Source organism: Ischnura elegans, chromosome X (assembly GCF_921293095.1).
Source record: "Ischnura elegans chromosome X, ioIscEleg1.1, whole genome shotgun sequence".
Classification (NCBI taxonomy): Eukaryota; Metazoa; Arthropoda; class Insecta; order Odonata; family Coenagrionidae; genus Ischnura; species Ischnura elegans.
In genome coordinates this window covers 104,940,087-104,952,480 of record NC_060259.1, presented here as the reverse complement: position 1 = coordinate 104,952,480, position 12,394 = coordinate 104,940,087, and the positions used below count along the sequence as shown (strand labels likewise).

General features: G+C 35.2%; 1 protein-coding gene and 1 long non-coding RNA gene across 5 annotated transcripts in view; one reads left to right on the top strand and one right to left on the bottom strand.

Moving 5' to 3' along the window:
• Positions 1-5,173: 5,173 nt before the first annotated feature.
• On the bottom strand, positions 5,174-7,269 carry LOC124171693. The gene is made up of 3 exons (XR_006867911.1): positions 7,093-7,269; positions 6,894-6,989; positions 5,174-5,570 (listed from the first exon to the last, which is right to left on the bottom strand). It is a non-coding gene; the product is annotated as an uncharacterized LOC124171693 (long non-coding RNA).
• Positions 7,268-12,394, top strand: part of LOC124171692 (isocitrate dehydrogenase [NAD] subunit gamma, mitochondrial-like) — a 41,977-nt gene continuing 36,850 nt past the window's right edge. For 3 of the 4 annotated variants that reach the window (XM_046550949.1, XM_046550948.1, XM_046550947.1), the window contains exons 1-2: positions 7,270-7,391; positions 7,908-7,964. In XM_046550949.1, coding sequence (XP_046406905.1) covers positions 7,314-7,391; positions 7,908-7,964 — 135 coding nt within the window. In that variant the 5' untranslated portion in view covers positions 7,270-7,313. Of the gene's footprint in view, positions 7,392-7,907; positions 7,965-12,394 lie in introns of all 4 variants that reach the window. The other variant, XM_046550950.1, reaches the window with a different exon arrangement.

Genomic DNA, 12,394 nt, shown 5'->3' with positions numbered 1-12,394 from the left:
CTCTTTTTTGTTTTTTAGTCTTTCATCTAGAATGCAAACTTTCATTTCCCTAATTTTAACATTTTAAATATTAGTTCATCATTTGATACATCCTTCATTAGGAGAATATATGTAAGCATTTTGCATATTATTCTCATTTATGTCCTGAAAAATTATATTTTTTACCCATGAGAAACTTCTTGGATATGGAGAAATTTACTACATATATGTATATTATTCTTCTGTGATTTATCAATCACTCGTTCCTTCTTGGCATAAATTTTGAAATAAAATTTGATACCCTCCGGGTAGCAGTAGGCAGTACATGATTATCGAAGTACTAGCTAGAAATTGGAAAACCTGGAGCTAATTCTTGAGAAGTGACCTTAAGGTAGCACCAGATGTGATCTATAATTTATACATTTTCCATTTATTACCTGTATGAACTGAAATCATTTTTTATCATTTGTGATTTTTTTCTGTATAGGATGACATTAGTGTTGCTTCTAAATAAAATAACCAAATAGTGGGCATGATTTCAAGGGTTAAAGATGTTTTGAACTAGATTTAATTTCTAAGTGTGATAGCATCCATTGATGCATCTGCTATTTTGATAGTCAATTTTGTCAATTCATGGGTAAATATTTGTTACATAGAAATCGGTTTGAAGCCTTAGCTATGAAAAGGCATGATATTTTTTCCATCAGGTGCAATTCATGTTCAAAAGGAGTTTACTAAGATGGGCCAGTGTTAGCAATAGTATCTGTGGTTTTGTTTGTTTGCCTATTCGTTAATTACATCGTAATTATCCAAATCATTTCACTAATATTTCTTTTGCATTTTAAACATGTTTGCAATTGATGTAAAGGCTGGCTGTAACCATTTATCTCACTTTTCTTGTAGGTTATTGTCGTATAAGAATTAATTTGGCATCATTTTTTTGAATAAAACAAACATGTACCAGTCAGGAGTTGTGAGTATCCAATCTTTGTGAAATTATGCCACTTTTTGTGGACTCGGAATCAAAATAATTTTTTTTCATACTGCCTACGCCTTATATAGCCAATGGTTACGACATGTATCAATCCATACCTTAACATAATGATTAGGTGAAGTGAAAATATGTCATCAAAATGCACTGCAAGAACCTCAGGCAATAAAAGGAGTGGGCAGTTGTTAAAAGTTTTATTTTGACTCGCCTTGTTGTTCTCTCACCCGTTGAGCTGAACGTAAATGCACCTCTCTTGCCTATCATACTTCCTGGAACATTTCAAAATTCTTTTTCCTCTAACCTGCCTTTATTTTCTAAATGCGTAACTGAAAAGTTATATATTTGTCTTGTCCATTGTATATCCATATTTTAAACTATTAATTTTTCTTCTCCTCATTCCATGTTTAGTGCACCGTAGTGTGTAGCCTTTTCATTTTTAAGTTTTATCTCTGTCATGAATTTAAGAATTTAATGAGCATGCATGCCTTCCTTAATCATGGCTTTTTATTAAAAATCTTTCTGCATATCATACACTAGGGAAAATTTTCATTTTGAATTCGTATGTGTGTGATAATCCACATGCTCTATTGTGAAGTGACACTTTGTATTAATCTAGTACCAATGTGTACTGAGCCATTTGCTATGAAATTCATCTTGTTACCATGAAGATTTTGTATTCAAACAACTGATAAATCATTTCAATATTTTGTATTGAAAACAATAATCTTTGGGCTTGAATATGAAAAATAAATTCTTAATAATCGAGTATTCTTCTTCTGTGTATTGTAGTATGTGATGCATTTATTTTAATTCTCAGTAAAAGTTTCATATGTTATTATCATTACTTAGAGTCATAATTTGTCTAGAAATAAGTGAAAATAAGATCCATGGGCTATAAGCTTCTCTTCATAGGAATTGATTTACTGTTGTTACATTTTCTATTGTTCTTCAAAATGAAGTCTTTTTCTTGATCGGAAATGGGTTGAAAAGATAGGAAGTGTAAGATTGTGAACATAGTGCATATCATGAATTTAAGATTAAATGCAAACTCTAGGTGCGCAGTATCATTAGTTATTTATGCTGGGTAATTACAGCACCTACACATCAGGCATGTAAAAAGTATAAGCTTTTTCTATGATACCGATAAGATTTTTTAACTCTTTCGCGCCGGATGTCGCGTGGAGCTGACTGGCATTTTCATATGCAGAACACCTTACGTTGGGTATGGCTGTCGCGGATTTTTCATCGCAGATGACCGGACGTCGGCTCTGGCCGATGCGAGGGAAGGGAAGTGACCGCTGAAGTAGCAATTGTCCGATGCATTCAGGCCCGGCCTGAGACCCAGCTTAGCGTGTCCTTAGGGCCACTCCTAGGCAATAAAGCCCGACCCTCCCACTCATTGATGACCATCCTCACCGCATGAATCCGTTGCATAGTAGTTAAGTTTTCAATAGTTTTTTTCAGTGATACTTTTTATTGCATACTACTATGTTCTTATACTTTGAAATGAATTCTTTGTTTTGTTCTGAGCCCAAGCAATTTTTAAATGGAATTTTAGCATTAAAAATAATGGACTTCCGGACTTATAGTCTTATTACCTTATATTTACTGACTTTGTTGTTATTAACATTAGAAACCTGTTTAAAATTCCACAATGCTTAAAAAAATGGTATTAATTCATTTAGAAGAGTAAATCATTTCAAATCAACTACAATGTTTGGTTGAAAAAAACACTGGTAACGCAATAAGTTGACCGTGGATTTGTGCTATAATAGGGTTGGAGGGTGAAGTCCAGTGGCTGGGGTAAGGGACGGACTTGAGCTGGGCCCCAAATCTGAGGGACGAAAATACCCAGGCAACTCACCCCAACAAAGAGCTCCGTAGAGAGAGGTTTAAAATATTCTCATGCTACTCGTGGCACGAAAACGTTTTCCTATTGTAGGCACCGGCAGGAAAGGGTTAAATGGTCAAAATTGTGTTTTTAATCTAAAAAAAAGAAATTGTGTCTTTGTCAGTGGAATGAACAAATATTTAAGTACATACATACATATATGCAACTGATTATATTTTACTCTGAATTAATAGAATAGAATCTGATCTGGTAGAAAGATGTCCATAACCTGCACAGGCCTATTTGGTTTCCACCTGTGACTTAGATGAATTCCATTTTATGTTTATTCTCTGCTGTGAATCCATTGTGCAGCTCTGCTCCATGTACAAAAAAGTGCTCTTGCTACCAATTTGCCCAATACTCCACCTCTTGACTTAGATTGTAACTTTATGCCAAACAACAGTCAAATATGAACTAAATTTGGAACAACTGCCCTTGCTGATTAGCGAAGGCTGCAGGTTACCCATTTGGCATGATAATCCAAGGATGGAAAGTTAAGCTCAAGCATTGAATTGAGAGTTTCTTTACTCATCAGCATGGAGAAGCCAGCAATATTTGAGAAAACCTTCCCTGTAATTTATTTAACTTATCAGGTTGAACTAAGAAGTGGTTATTAATTGCAATTATGTACCTCTTCGTGGGGAACTTAAATATCTTTTTGATTTTGGTGTGTCATTTGTCTTCAGTGTAGTTATTGTATTTCTTTGTATATTTTAATGGTCATCAGTCAATTTCAGTATTATTTTGGGTAACTGCATTTTTTATTGAAATACCAACCATTGGACTGACCACTGTAGTTTCAATCGCTCAAACTTCTCACACTTCTATTACTCACGCAGTACTCATTCGTCAATATTTTATTATATCTTATTATTATTATTATCAAGCCCTCTTATCTCAAATGGTCATCATATGAAAAATCCAAGTAGTGAAATAATAAAATTTATTTCCGAAGGTTACCTACTGTGTAACATAGAAATACTTTAATACGAAAATGACAGGATTCAATTGAGATATGTAAGTACAATTTACCTAAGTAGTAGTAAAATACATGACACAACATTCATTTCATCACTGGCAGTATTTACATTTTCTTTCCAAAAATTCAACAATGCTGTAATTTGCATTCCTATCAAGGAATTTTTTTAAATTAACATTTAATGATGATACATATATGTATAGCTTTGATGTAGGAGTAATTACTATATAAGTATATGGGGTTTAGAAAAATTATGCCTCAAAATTTTGAGCCTTGATAGTCGAGGATAGTAGGAGCGGAAATTGCTAATTATGTTTACGTTGAAAATGCACCATTGGTCATCTGATTGGCTGCAAGTTTGTCCTGTTGCTGGATGCTCAGGGCAACTCATGACTTGGAATGCTTCACCTGCGAGAGATTGCGATGTGTTCAAGGGTTCTGGCAACTGGTCAAATTTGTGGGCAATCAGAGCGCTTTGCTCAAAGTTTCTTTAGTTAAAAAATGATGCCATTTCAACTCTAACTCTTTATATATATTTGGTTCCTACTGGCATCAGCTATCCAGGGTTAAAATTTTGTGATATAATTTTTTCTCCAACCTATATTGCTGATGAAGCATAGGGAAGTGGTGTGAAGGGAAATGGTTGGCATGAATTTAATTATAATTGCATTTTATGTATGAGAACATATTTGATCATTTATGGGGAAGTCGTCAGTAACAAGGAAATATTCTTGACCAAGGGCAATACCGTTTCTGGTTAGGTGGCTATTTGTTTAAAATGAGGGTGAAAATATCTTGTTTATGATAGGATTTCCTAGGATTTTTTTGTGTAGCCATTGAAGCTTCAATGAGCTGGTATATAATAATGAGGAAGAAATAAAATAGCGACAGATAATTATTCTTATCAGTGTCTTTTACCAGATAATGTCATAATTTTAACAATTCAGGATTATTCTTCTTCAGGATTTTGTTTGAGGAATATGCCCCAGTTTTCTGGAGGCTGCTACCTGGGGAAAGCTTAAGGCAACCCTCCTGAATTTTTCTTTGCAGCTTCTGTCTTTGACTCATTCATTTACATACGTATTCCAATTACTCTCAGTTTTTGCAGGGGAATCCTCTGTTTAGAAGGCATGATTCCTATTAAACCCTTTTAGTGCTATCCTCCTTCCCGGGGTAGAGTCGAAAAATGCGGAGGGTATTCTAATAAAATGTAGCAACTAGTAAAAATAAACATTATATAGTTAAATTTTTTAGATATAATGAAGCGTTTTTTTTAATTAATGAGATTAAATTGGACAATAATCACAACATTTTTATACGTTTACTGATGTATAAGTTTTTTATTTCAATGTCCTCAAATTTAACAACAATAACGTAAAAGCCGATATATCGGCATGCCGCACTTTTCAGCCGAGTGGTTAAAGCTGATATATCGGCGCGCTGCACTAAAAGGGCTAATAATCAAGAAGGCTATTGAATGAATCCAAATTAAATAATTGTCATTCAGTTGTTGACTTTGCCTTAAATTTGAACATTTTTGTGGATAACAATAATTAGCACAGGGTGGAGGTAGTGCTGTTAACATGGGTGTGGCAAGAAGGCTTCTGGCAACTGTAAGAAGCTGGCCTTGAAGTTAAGGTGAGGAAACTGAAGATGATTTGTGTGCTCAAGGTCTCATAACCAGTCTGAAGGAATAGCACATGGCACCAGTCACCTTTCGATGATCCATCCTGAAAGTAAGCAAAACAGGTGCATTGCCACAAGGGCAAACATTAGGAATACTGAATCAGTGCAGGATTCACCTATATTATAAGCTACAGAGGCAATAGCTTGGGCCACCAAAACACAGTCTGATATTACCATACCTTTATAATCAAGTATGCTGCACCATTTTTGTCCCTTAATTATACTTAAGCTTAACCATCAAGATTTTGAATAATCACCTTTGCCTTTATTTGTCTATGTAAAGGTGCCCATATCTCTAGGTAGTATAGTCTAGGGTCTATCAAGACTAAAACCTGAACTGACTGGTTGCCCTAACACTTTGAAGCCCAAGCATACCTCAGGATGTATATTTCCTCCTGGGGACCTGAGCAGAGCTCAGGCTGTCCTAATCCGAGGAAAAATGTCCAGTGAATTTTTCTCGGGCTGAAACTATGTAGCTTCTTTCGTTAGCTATCTGGTCTTCTTGTATGGAAGGTGCGGCCATTTAGCAGCTCCTAAATGATCTGGATTTTATAAAAATACATAAAAATTCCTGGGTTTCACACAATTGTGTGAAACCCAGGTTAACCTGCACACGAAAATACCACAGGCTTCAAAGTGTCAAGATGACCATAAGATCTGTCTCTATGGAGGAAATTTATTTCCCTTACTCAAGTTGGAAAAGATTACATGTGATGCGAATGGAGATCTCACAGTCTGACAATTTCACTTTAGTCCTTCACCTTCCATACCCATCCAGGATGTCAACTTTGATTCCGAGGAAAAAACCAGCCTGGCATCACATCCCAGCATGTCCCCATTAGTGGAGTGTCTTGATTATTGTGATTTTCTACAGTTAATTTTGGCATGGAGGAGGGGCCAAACAACTATAGTGCCTCAATGCCTGTAGAACAGGCAAGGCCGTAGCCAGAAAATATTTTGGGGGGGTTTATGGAATAGTAGACAAACATAAAATTATTTTTATAAGTTAAATAAAATAGCGTATACGTATTTATTATAAACCCTTGAAGGAAAATATAAAAACATTATAATAAAATTGAATTTAGCCTTCTAGCTTTCGTTGCAGGGAACAAATGAATTAACACACACTGCACTACAACTACACGCACTGCACCTACAAATTTTAAGTCGCATTAGACTACTAGATGTCTCTACGCCACTATATAATATCGTCGTGTGAGCACCAAGCGAGCATAAAGTATCTATTTAATTTTTTTCATTTCGGGGGGGGATCAATCCCCCCCTGGCTACGGACTTGAGAACAGGTGATCTTTAATATCGAGAAGAGATAGTATAGGAGTATGGGCACTGTGAAATTAAGTACTAACCTCTGAAAATTTTAGGAACCGATTTTAAACTGGCAAAACCCATCCCCGGAATCCAAAGCTGGCGAGTACTCGCGAGAACAATCCCTTGATAAGTGCCTGCCAAAAATCATGCATAAAAACATACATTGTCAATGACTGAATAAATTTTTTAAAAGTTTTGTAATTCAATGATCTTTCGCAATTTTTTGCCATTATTAACTGTTAGATAACATGTATTTTTTCTCCTCCAATAAAGGTACTTATTCTGACTACTATATTCACAAAAATGTGTTGCTGCTCATGATAAATACATATTTTTTCCCGCCTTTCGACACATCGTAATTTCCTTGCGTCGTTGTCAGAAATAGGGATTGCGGCAACACTGGCAACATTGGACAAAGGTGTCTTCCGTGGTGTCTCTGTTCTTGTCGGCTGCTAAACATGGCCGTTCGAGTGTGTGAGAGGCTTCGGCCGCTTTTGAAAACTTCCCATTTGTCGCCCATTTCTTTCGTACGGAAGGTATTGTAAATCACGGACAGTAAAATCTATATAGCATGCTTATTATGGCTGCATGCATTTCCTCTAAATATTCCGCATAAGAGATGATAACCCAATTTTTTCAGCACCTTGCTTTTTAGTAAGAATTCGATTTTACGATTAGAATTTGAGTAGTGAAGTGAGATTATTGTTAAAATTCTCCCATAGAATATTAAGCTGTGTAATTAATAACTGATAGAGTTATTAAAGGTAGAAATGGATCTCACCTTACACAGAAGTATCATTGTAAAGAATTTGCTGATCCATAGATTTCGTGTACCTTTTCTCATAAGTGTACTTGCTGTTTTCAAGATACTAGAGTTAACACATTCATTTATTCCTAGCATTCCTATGTCAGTAGACAGTTATTTCCCTTAGCAAATTCAAAGACTCGGAATGATTTTAAGTTTCTTTTTTCCACTTTGTGTCCCAGATTTTTCTTTTAAGTTGCAACTTAATTGTATGTTGCCATTGATTTGTTTTTGACTATTTCTTTAGGCCTCTCTTGCGCCAGACTATGACTCGCAGCACAAAAATCCTACAGCCAAACGAGTGGTAAGTCTTTATTTTGGGTTTATAAATTAAATTTTATCATCATTTTTTTTTCCTATTTTGTCACATTCAGACGTTATAGAACTCCGCATACTATTAATCACTTTTGGTATTCTTTAATTCACCTGTAGATAATCACACCCCATATGTCGTCATGAGATAGCTATTGGTTTTTAAACAATTATTAGGTTTTATCATAGTTACAGCGATTTGGCTATTAAATGTCAATCGAAATGCAGCTAGAATACACGTTGGTTTTAGATATGATACATTTTGGGGCAATTTAACGATTGCTGCCCTGAAAATTGTCGAAGAAAGGTAGGTTGGAACGAATAATAGGGGACTTCATTCAAATAGCAGTGGTAATGGTAGTTTATATAGTTCTCAATCTAGTTGTCTTGCTTTTAAGCTGCTGCTGTAGGATAATTAAATTTAAGTGTCACTCTTATAACGCTCTTACAGTCGGGATGAGCTTGACGGAATCTTAGAGGTGACTTAGTTCTTTGTCCCTCAAATAAATAAAATGAAGTCTTCCATGATTTGAGTCATATTTAATCAACTATTACAAACATTGACAGTTGTAACCGTCTGTTTATTTGATTATTAATACTCTACAATGGTAGTAAGGTGATTCTGCCCATCCATTAATGGTTTATCCTTTGTTTTAAAGAAATACAAATGACATGCATACGTATGACTGGAACTCATGTGTATCACCTGCTCCACCACAGAGTATATCCCTCCCGTCTATAATGTTATGAGAAACACTTATTTATATTTGCCAACGTACTGTGTCATAGTGATGATCAATTCCGAATTTAATTGTGTTGTTCTGGCATGAAATAAACCTAGTTGTGTTAAATTTGGAGTCAGTGCTAGTGAATGTGATTAACATATTTTTTTTTACTTTTAGCTTCTTTTAACTGTTAGGATATCTGCATTAAAGCTCTGTGAATGCGAGCGAGAGGATTGTTTTTAGGTCATGATTGTCTTGCATGTTTACATAATTGCTTGCTAACCTATGACCTTAATCATGGTATTCTGAAGTTTTTTATACTTGTGATTCATATTTGTTTAAAACGTGGTCCATTACTAATTATTGTTACATGTATGAAAATTAGAGGTTGGTAGTTAACACATACACAATTGATGTTTTGAGGGGATGATGTCAAAGTCCTTGCTCTAAAGTGGCAAAGACATAATCTGTTTACCCATTTAATGCAACTATGTAATATTTTCTCAGCATAAGTATTCTTCTATGGGTTCTTATTTGGAGGGGAATCTCACCAAGTGACTTTGTTTTTCACTTGTAAAGTAGGATGTGGATGATGTTAATTGGCATCATCTGTCATGGTTGTGTTTATGGAAATAATTTTAATTCTGATTCTGTGTTATCGAGAGTGTGCAGCTAGAGTAAGGGTTCAGGGAGTAAGCATGTGTGGCCTCACTATTAATTGGAATGGAGTTTTTCAAATGAAAATCCTTCCTTGTTACCTTCTGGGTTTGAAGCTATAGAAAGATGATTGTTGGAGATAGTTATTTTCAGTTCATACGCTTTGTTTAACATGATAATTTTGTTGCAATGATGGAATTGACGATATGTTTTCCTTTACCGTCTGCAGCTGAGGTCAACTACTACTTATCTAATGCACTACTTGCTCCATGTCTGGGCATAGCTTACTATAATATATAGTTAGGGTAGCTAACTGTATAATTATGTAATCTATATTGAGAGTTATCCTTTAAAGCCTATAATATGCATGTAACTTCTGAAGTAACAGTTTAAAAATGGCTTTTAAACTAATGTGCTTATGTTTAAAAGCCTCTTATAGAAAACTTATCAACTTTTTTGTCTTGGTTGTTTACTTAGTGAGCGCGTGAGCTTAAAAAAATTTCGACTTTAGATGTGATGTTTCGGTTGAATTTCATGCATCTGTTTATTTTCATGTCCAGCTGATAATTTAGAATGTTTCAAAATTAATTTGGAGGTATCCTCTTTCAGAATTTCTGTTTTTAATGCATTTCTACTTCATTCAAATGCAATGAATGATATTATCAATGAAGGTCGTTGTTAACACATTTCATCCTTCATCCCAATGCCAAATTAATTCTTTCGACCTTCCTAGAGACACTATGATTCTTTAAGCAACACTTAAACTTAGATGCATGTACAAATCATCATTTTTACCCGTAAAACTTACTCATGTCCTTGAGTATTACCTAGTGCTAAGCAATTTGTTTTGGTTTGTAGTTTGCTGACGGCTGCATCGGTGGAGGAGCATTTTGTTTGAATGTAGGTTCCTTTTGGTGTCCTGATATGCTCTGAAGGTGTATTACAGTTAGTATGTGACTACTAAGGTGGTATATGTACTTGGATTGGAATTTGGCCAAGTCCTAATGGACTGTTCATAGCTTCAATGCATATATTCCTAGCTGTAAGGAGACTTTTTTTGAGAAGTGCTCTTTCTGCTTGTACTATTCTGTTTCCTTTTTGCTTCGTCCATCATTGGTCTCTTGGCAACTCAAGTATCAGAATTTAATTTTATGGTTTCCTGGCCCTGTCCCAAAATGTTCCTAGCCTGCCACTCCATCAGGCTAGAGACTGATAGGAATTAAGTTGGTGCAAAGGCTTTCATGGTTTTGTGTAATGATGGCAGCATCTTCTGGGGTTTCCAACCATGTTCATTGTTTATGGTGACCACAGTTTCACCTGCATTCCAGCAGGTATCTTCAGGTCTAAGTGGTAATGATGCGGGTGGTCTGCCTTATATAGGCCTGTCATCTTGATCCTTGGTGCCGAATTTCTTCCATCCTTCTGCTTGGCTGGCGGTTTTAAAAGCCTCTTTCATTCTCTGTGGAGCTTATATTCGTCTGCTCAATGGAGATTTTGTGGATGAATCCTTCACAAAACTTAACCGGTGGTTACTCCTTGTATCTCTTCAATGTGTCTTCATTTTCTAACAGAAATTCTCTGTTTTTGTGCCTTATGAAATTTGGTCTTGCCCTCTACTCCTGGAAATGGTTCCTCACTGTCCTATAATTAACCTCCTCTTTCTTTGCGAGAGATGTTTGTGCACATCTTTGCAGGTACTCTTCGTCCTATTTCTCTAGCTTTCCTCACTTTGCAACAATTTTCATTCCAGATTTCACATTGCATACTTAAATTCGTCATCTTTGGTTTTTGCATTCATATTCCTTCTTTTTGCTGAATGAGTTCTAAGAGTTAATTTTTCACAATCACAAGTTCACAATCCATGGATTTTTATTGGCAGCCTTCCTTCCCCAAAGAAATTCTTTATATGCCTTGTGCAGTCCATTTTTAGTGTCATTTAAGCTGTTTGCATCTGATTTGTCGGTAAGATCCTCTTCTTTTTCTTCTTTATGGCTTCTGAAATTGCTAGCTGATGTTTAGTTGACTTTAGTTGTACTATTTGCCATATTTCTCTTCAGTTTCTTGAATATTAGGAGTTATTTCATCATTACTAAATTATGGTGGAGTCTATTTGATATTTTCTCACATTTCCTGGCATTTTCCATTTGTAGCTTCTTCATTTTTGATTTTTAAACTCTATTTGTTCCACCACTACACGCATTATTTGAATTTTTAAATTTTTATTAGGTATAGCATAGTTATAAATTTTAAATTTATACATGTTGAGGTATATATGTACCAAGTTTGCAGATAGTAAAGTTAATCTATTGTAAAGCTGGGGTTGATGAGGATAATATTGTTAAATTGTGAGTTGATATCAGTTTATCTTATTTCCATTATCAATGGCAGGATGTTTTTTAAAAGGGATTGTCTGAAAGATGCACGAGGATAGCATTAGTGACAATTTCTGGTCTATAAATTCTTAGTTTGAAACTTGTCAGTGTAGGAGATAAGTGAAATATTGACGCATCCTTTATTTCTGGATTTTTGTAAACTCTTATTATTGAGGCGGTCTATTGAGCCATATATTTCAGTTTTTTTAATCCAGGGTTATAACAGGAAACTCCTAAGTATGTATTGCTTCTGAATTTAATAACACTAGGGTGATAATCCACATTTTGAAGATAATAAAACAAATAGAATCCTTTTATCTTGTTAAATGATAGGTTTTAAATTGATAAATTGTGGCTGGCAGTATAAGAAACATAATTGAGAATAAAAAGGGTTGCAGCATAAATGGAGCATTGTTTGATGCATGTGCGGTCATGCCTGCCGATAGTTAATGCCTGAGAAGGTGTTCTGCACTCCATGTGAGGAAATGGTTGTTCACCCAAATTTATGCTTAAGTGATCACCAAATGCTATGCTTTTTATTTACTTGAGCTGTTACGTTGGTTAAAGACTCAGCTTGGACCTTAATGGTTTCTTTAGGTGGGTGTGCTATATGTACTTGTATCACTAGTAAATATTTGGTACATGCAGTAAATCACAGTTTTCTTTTA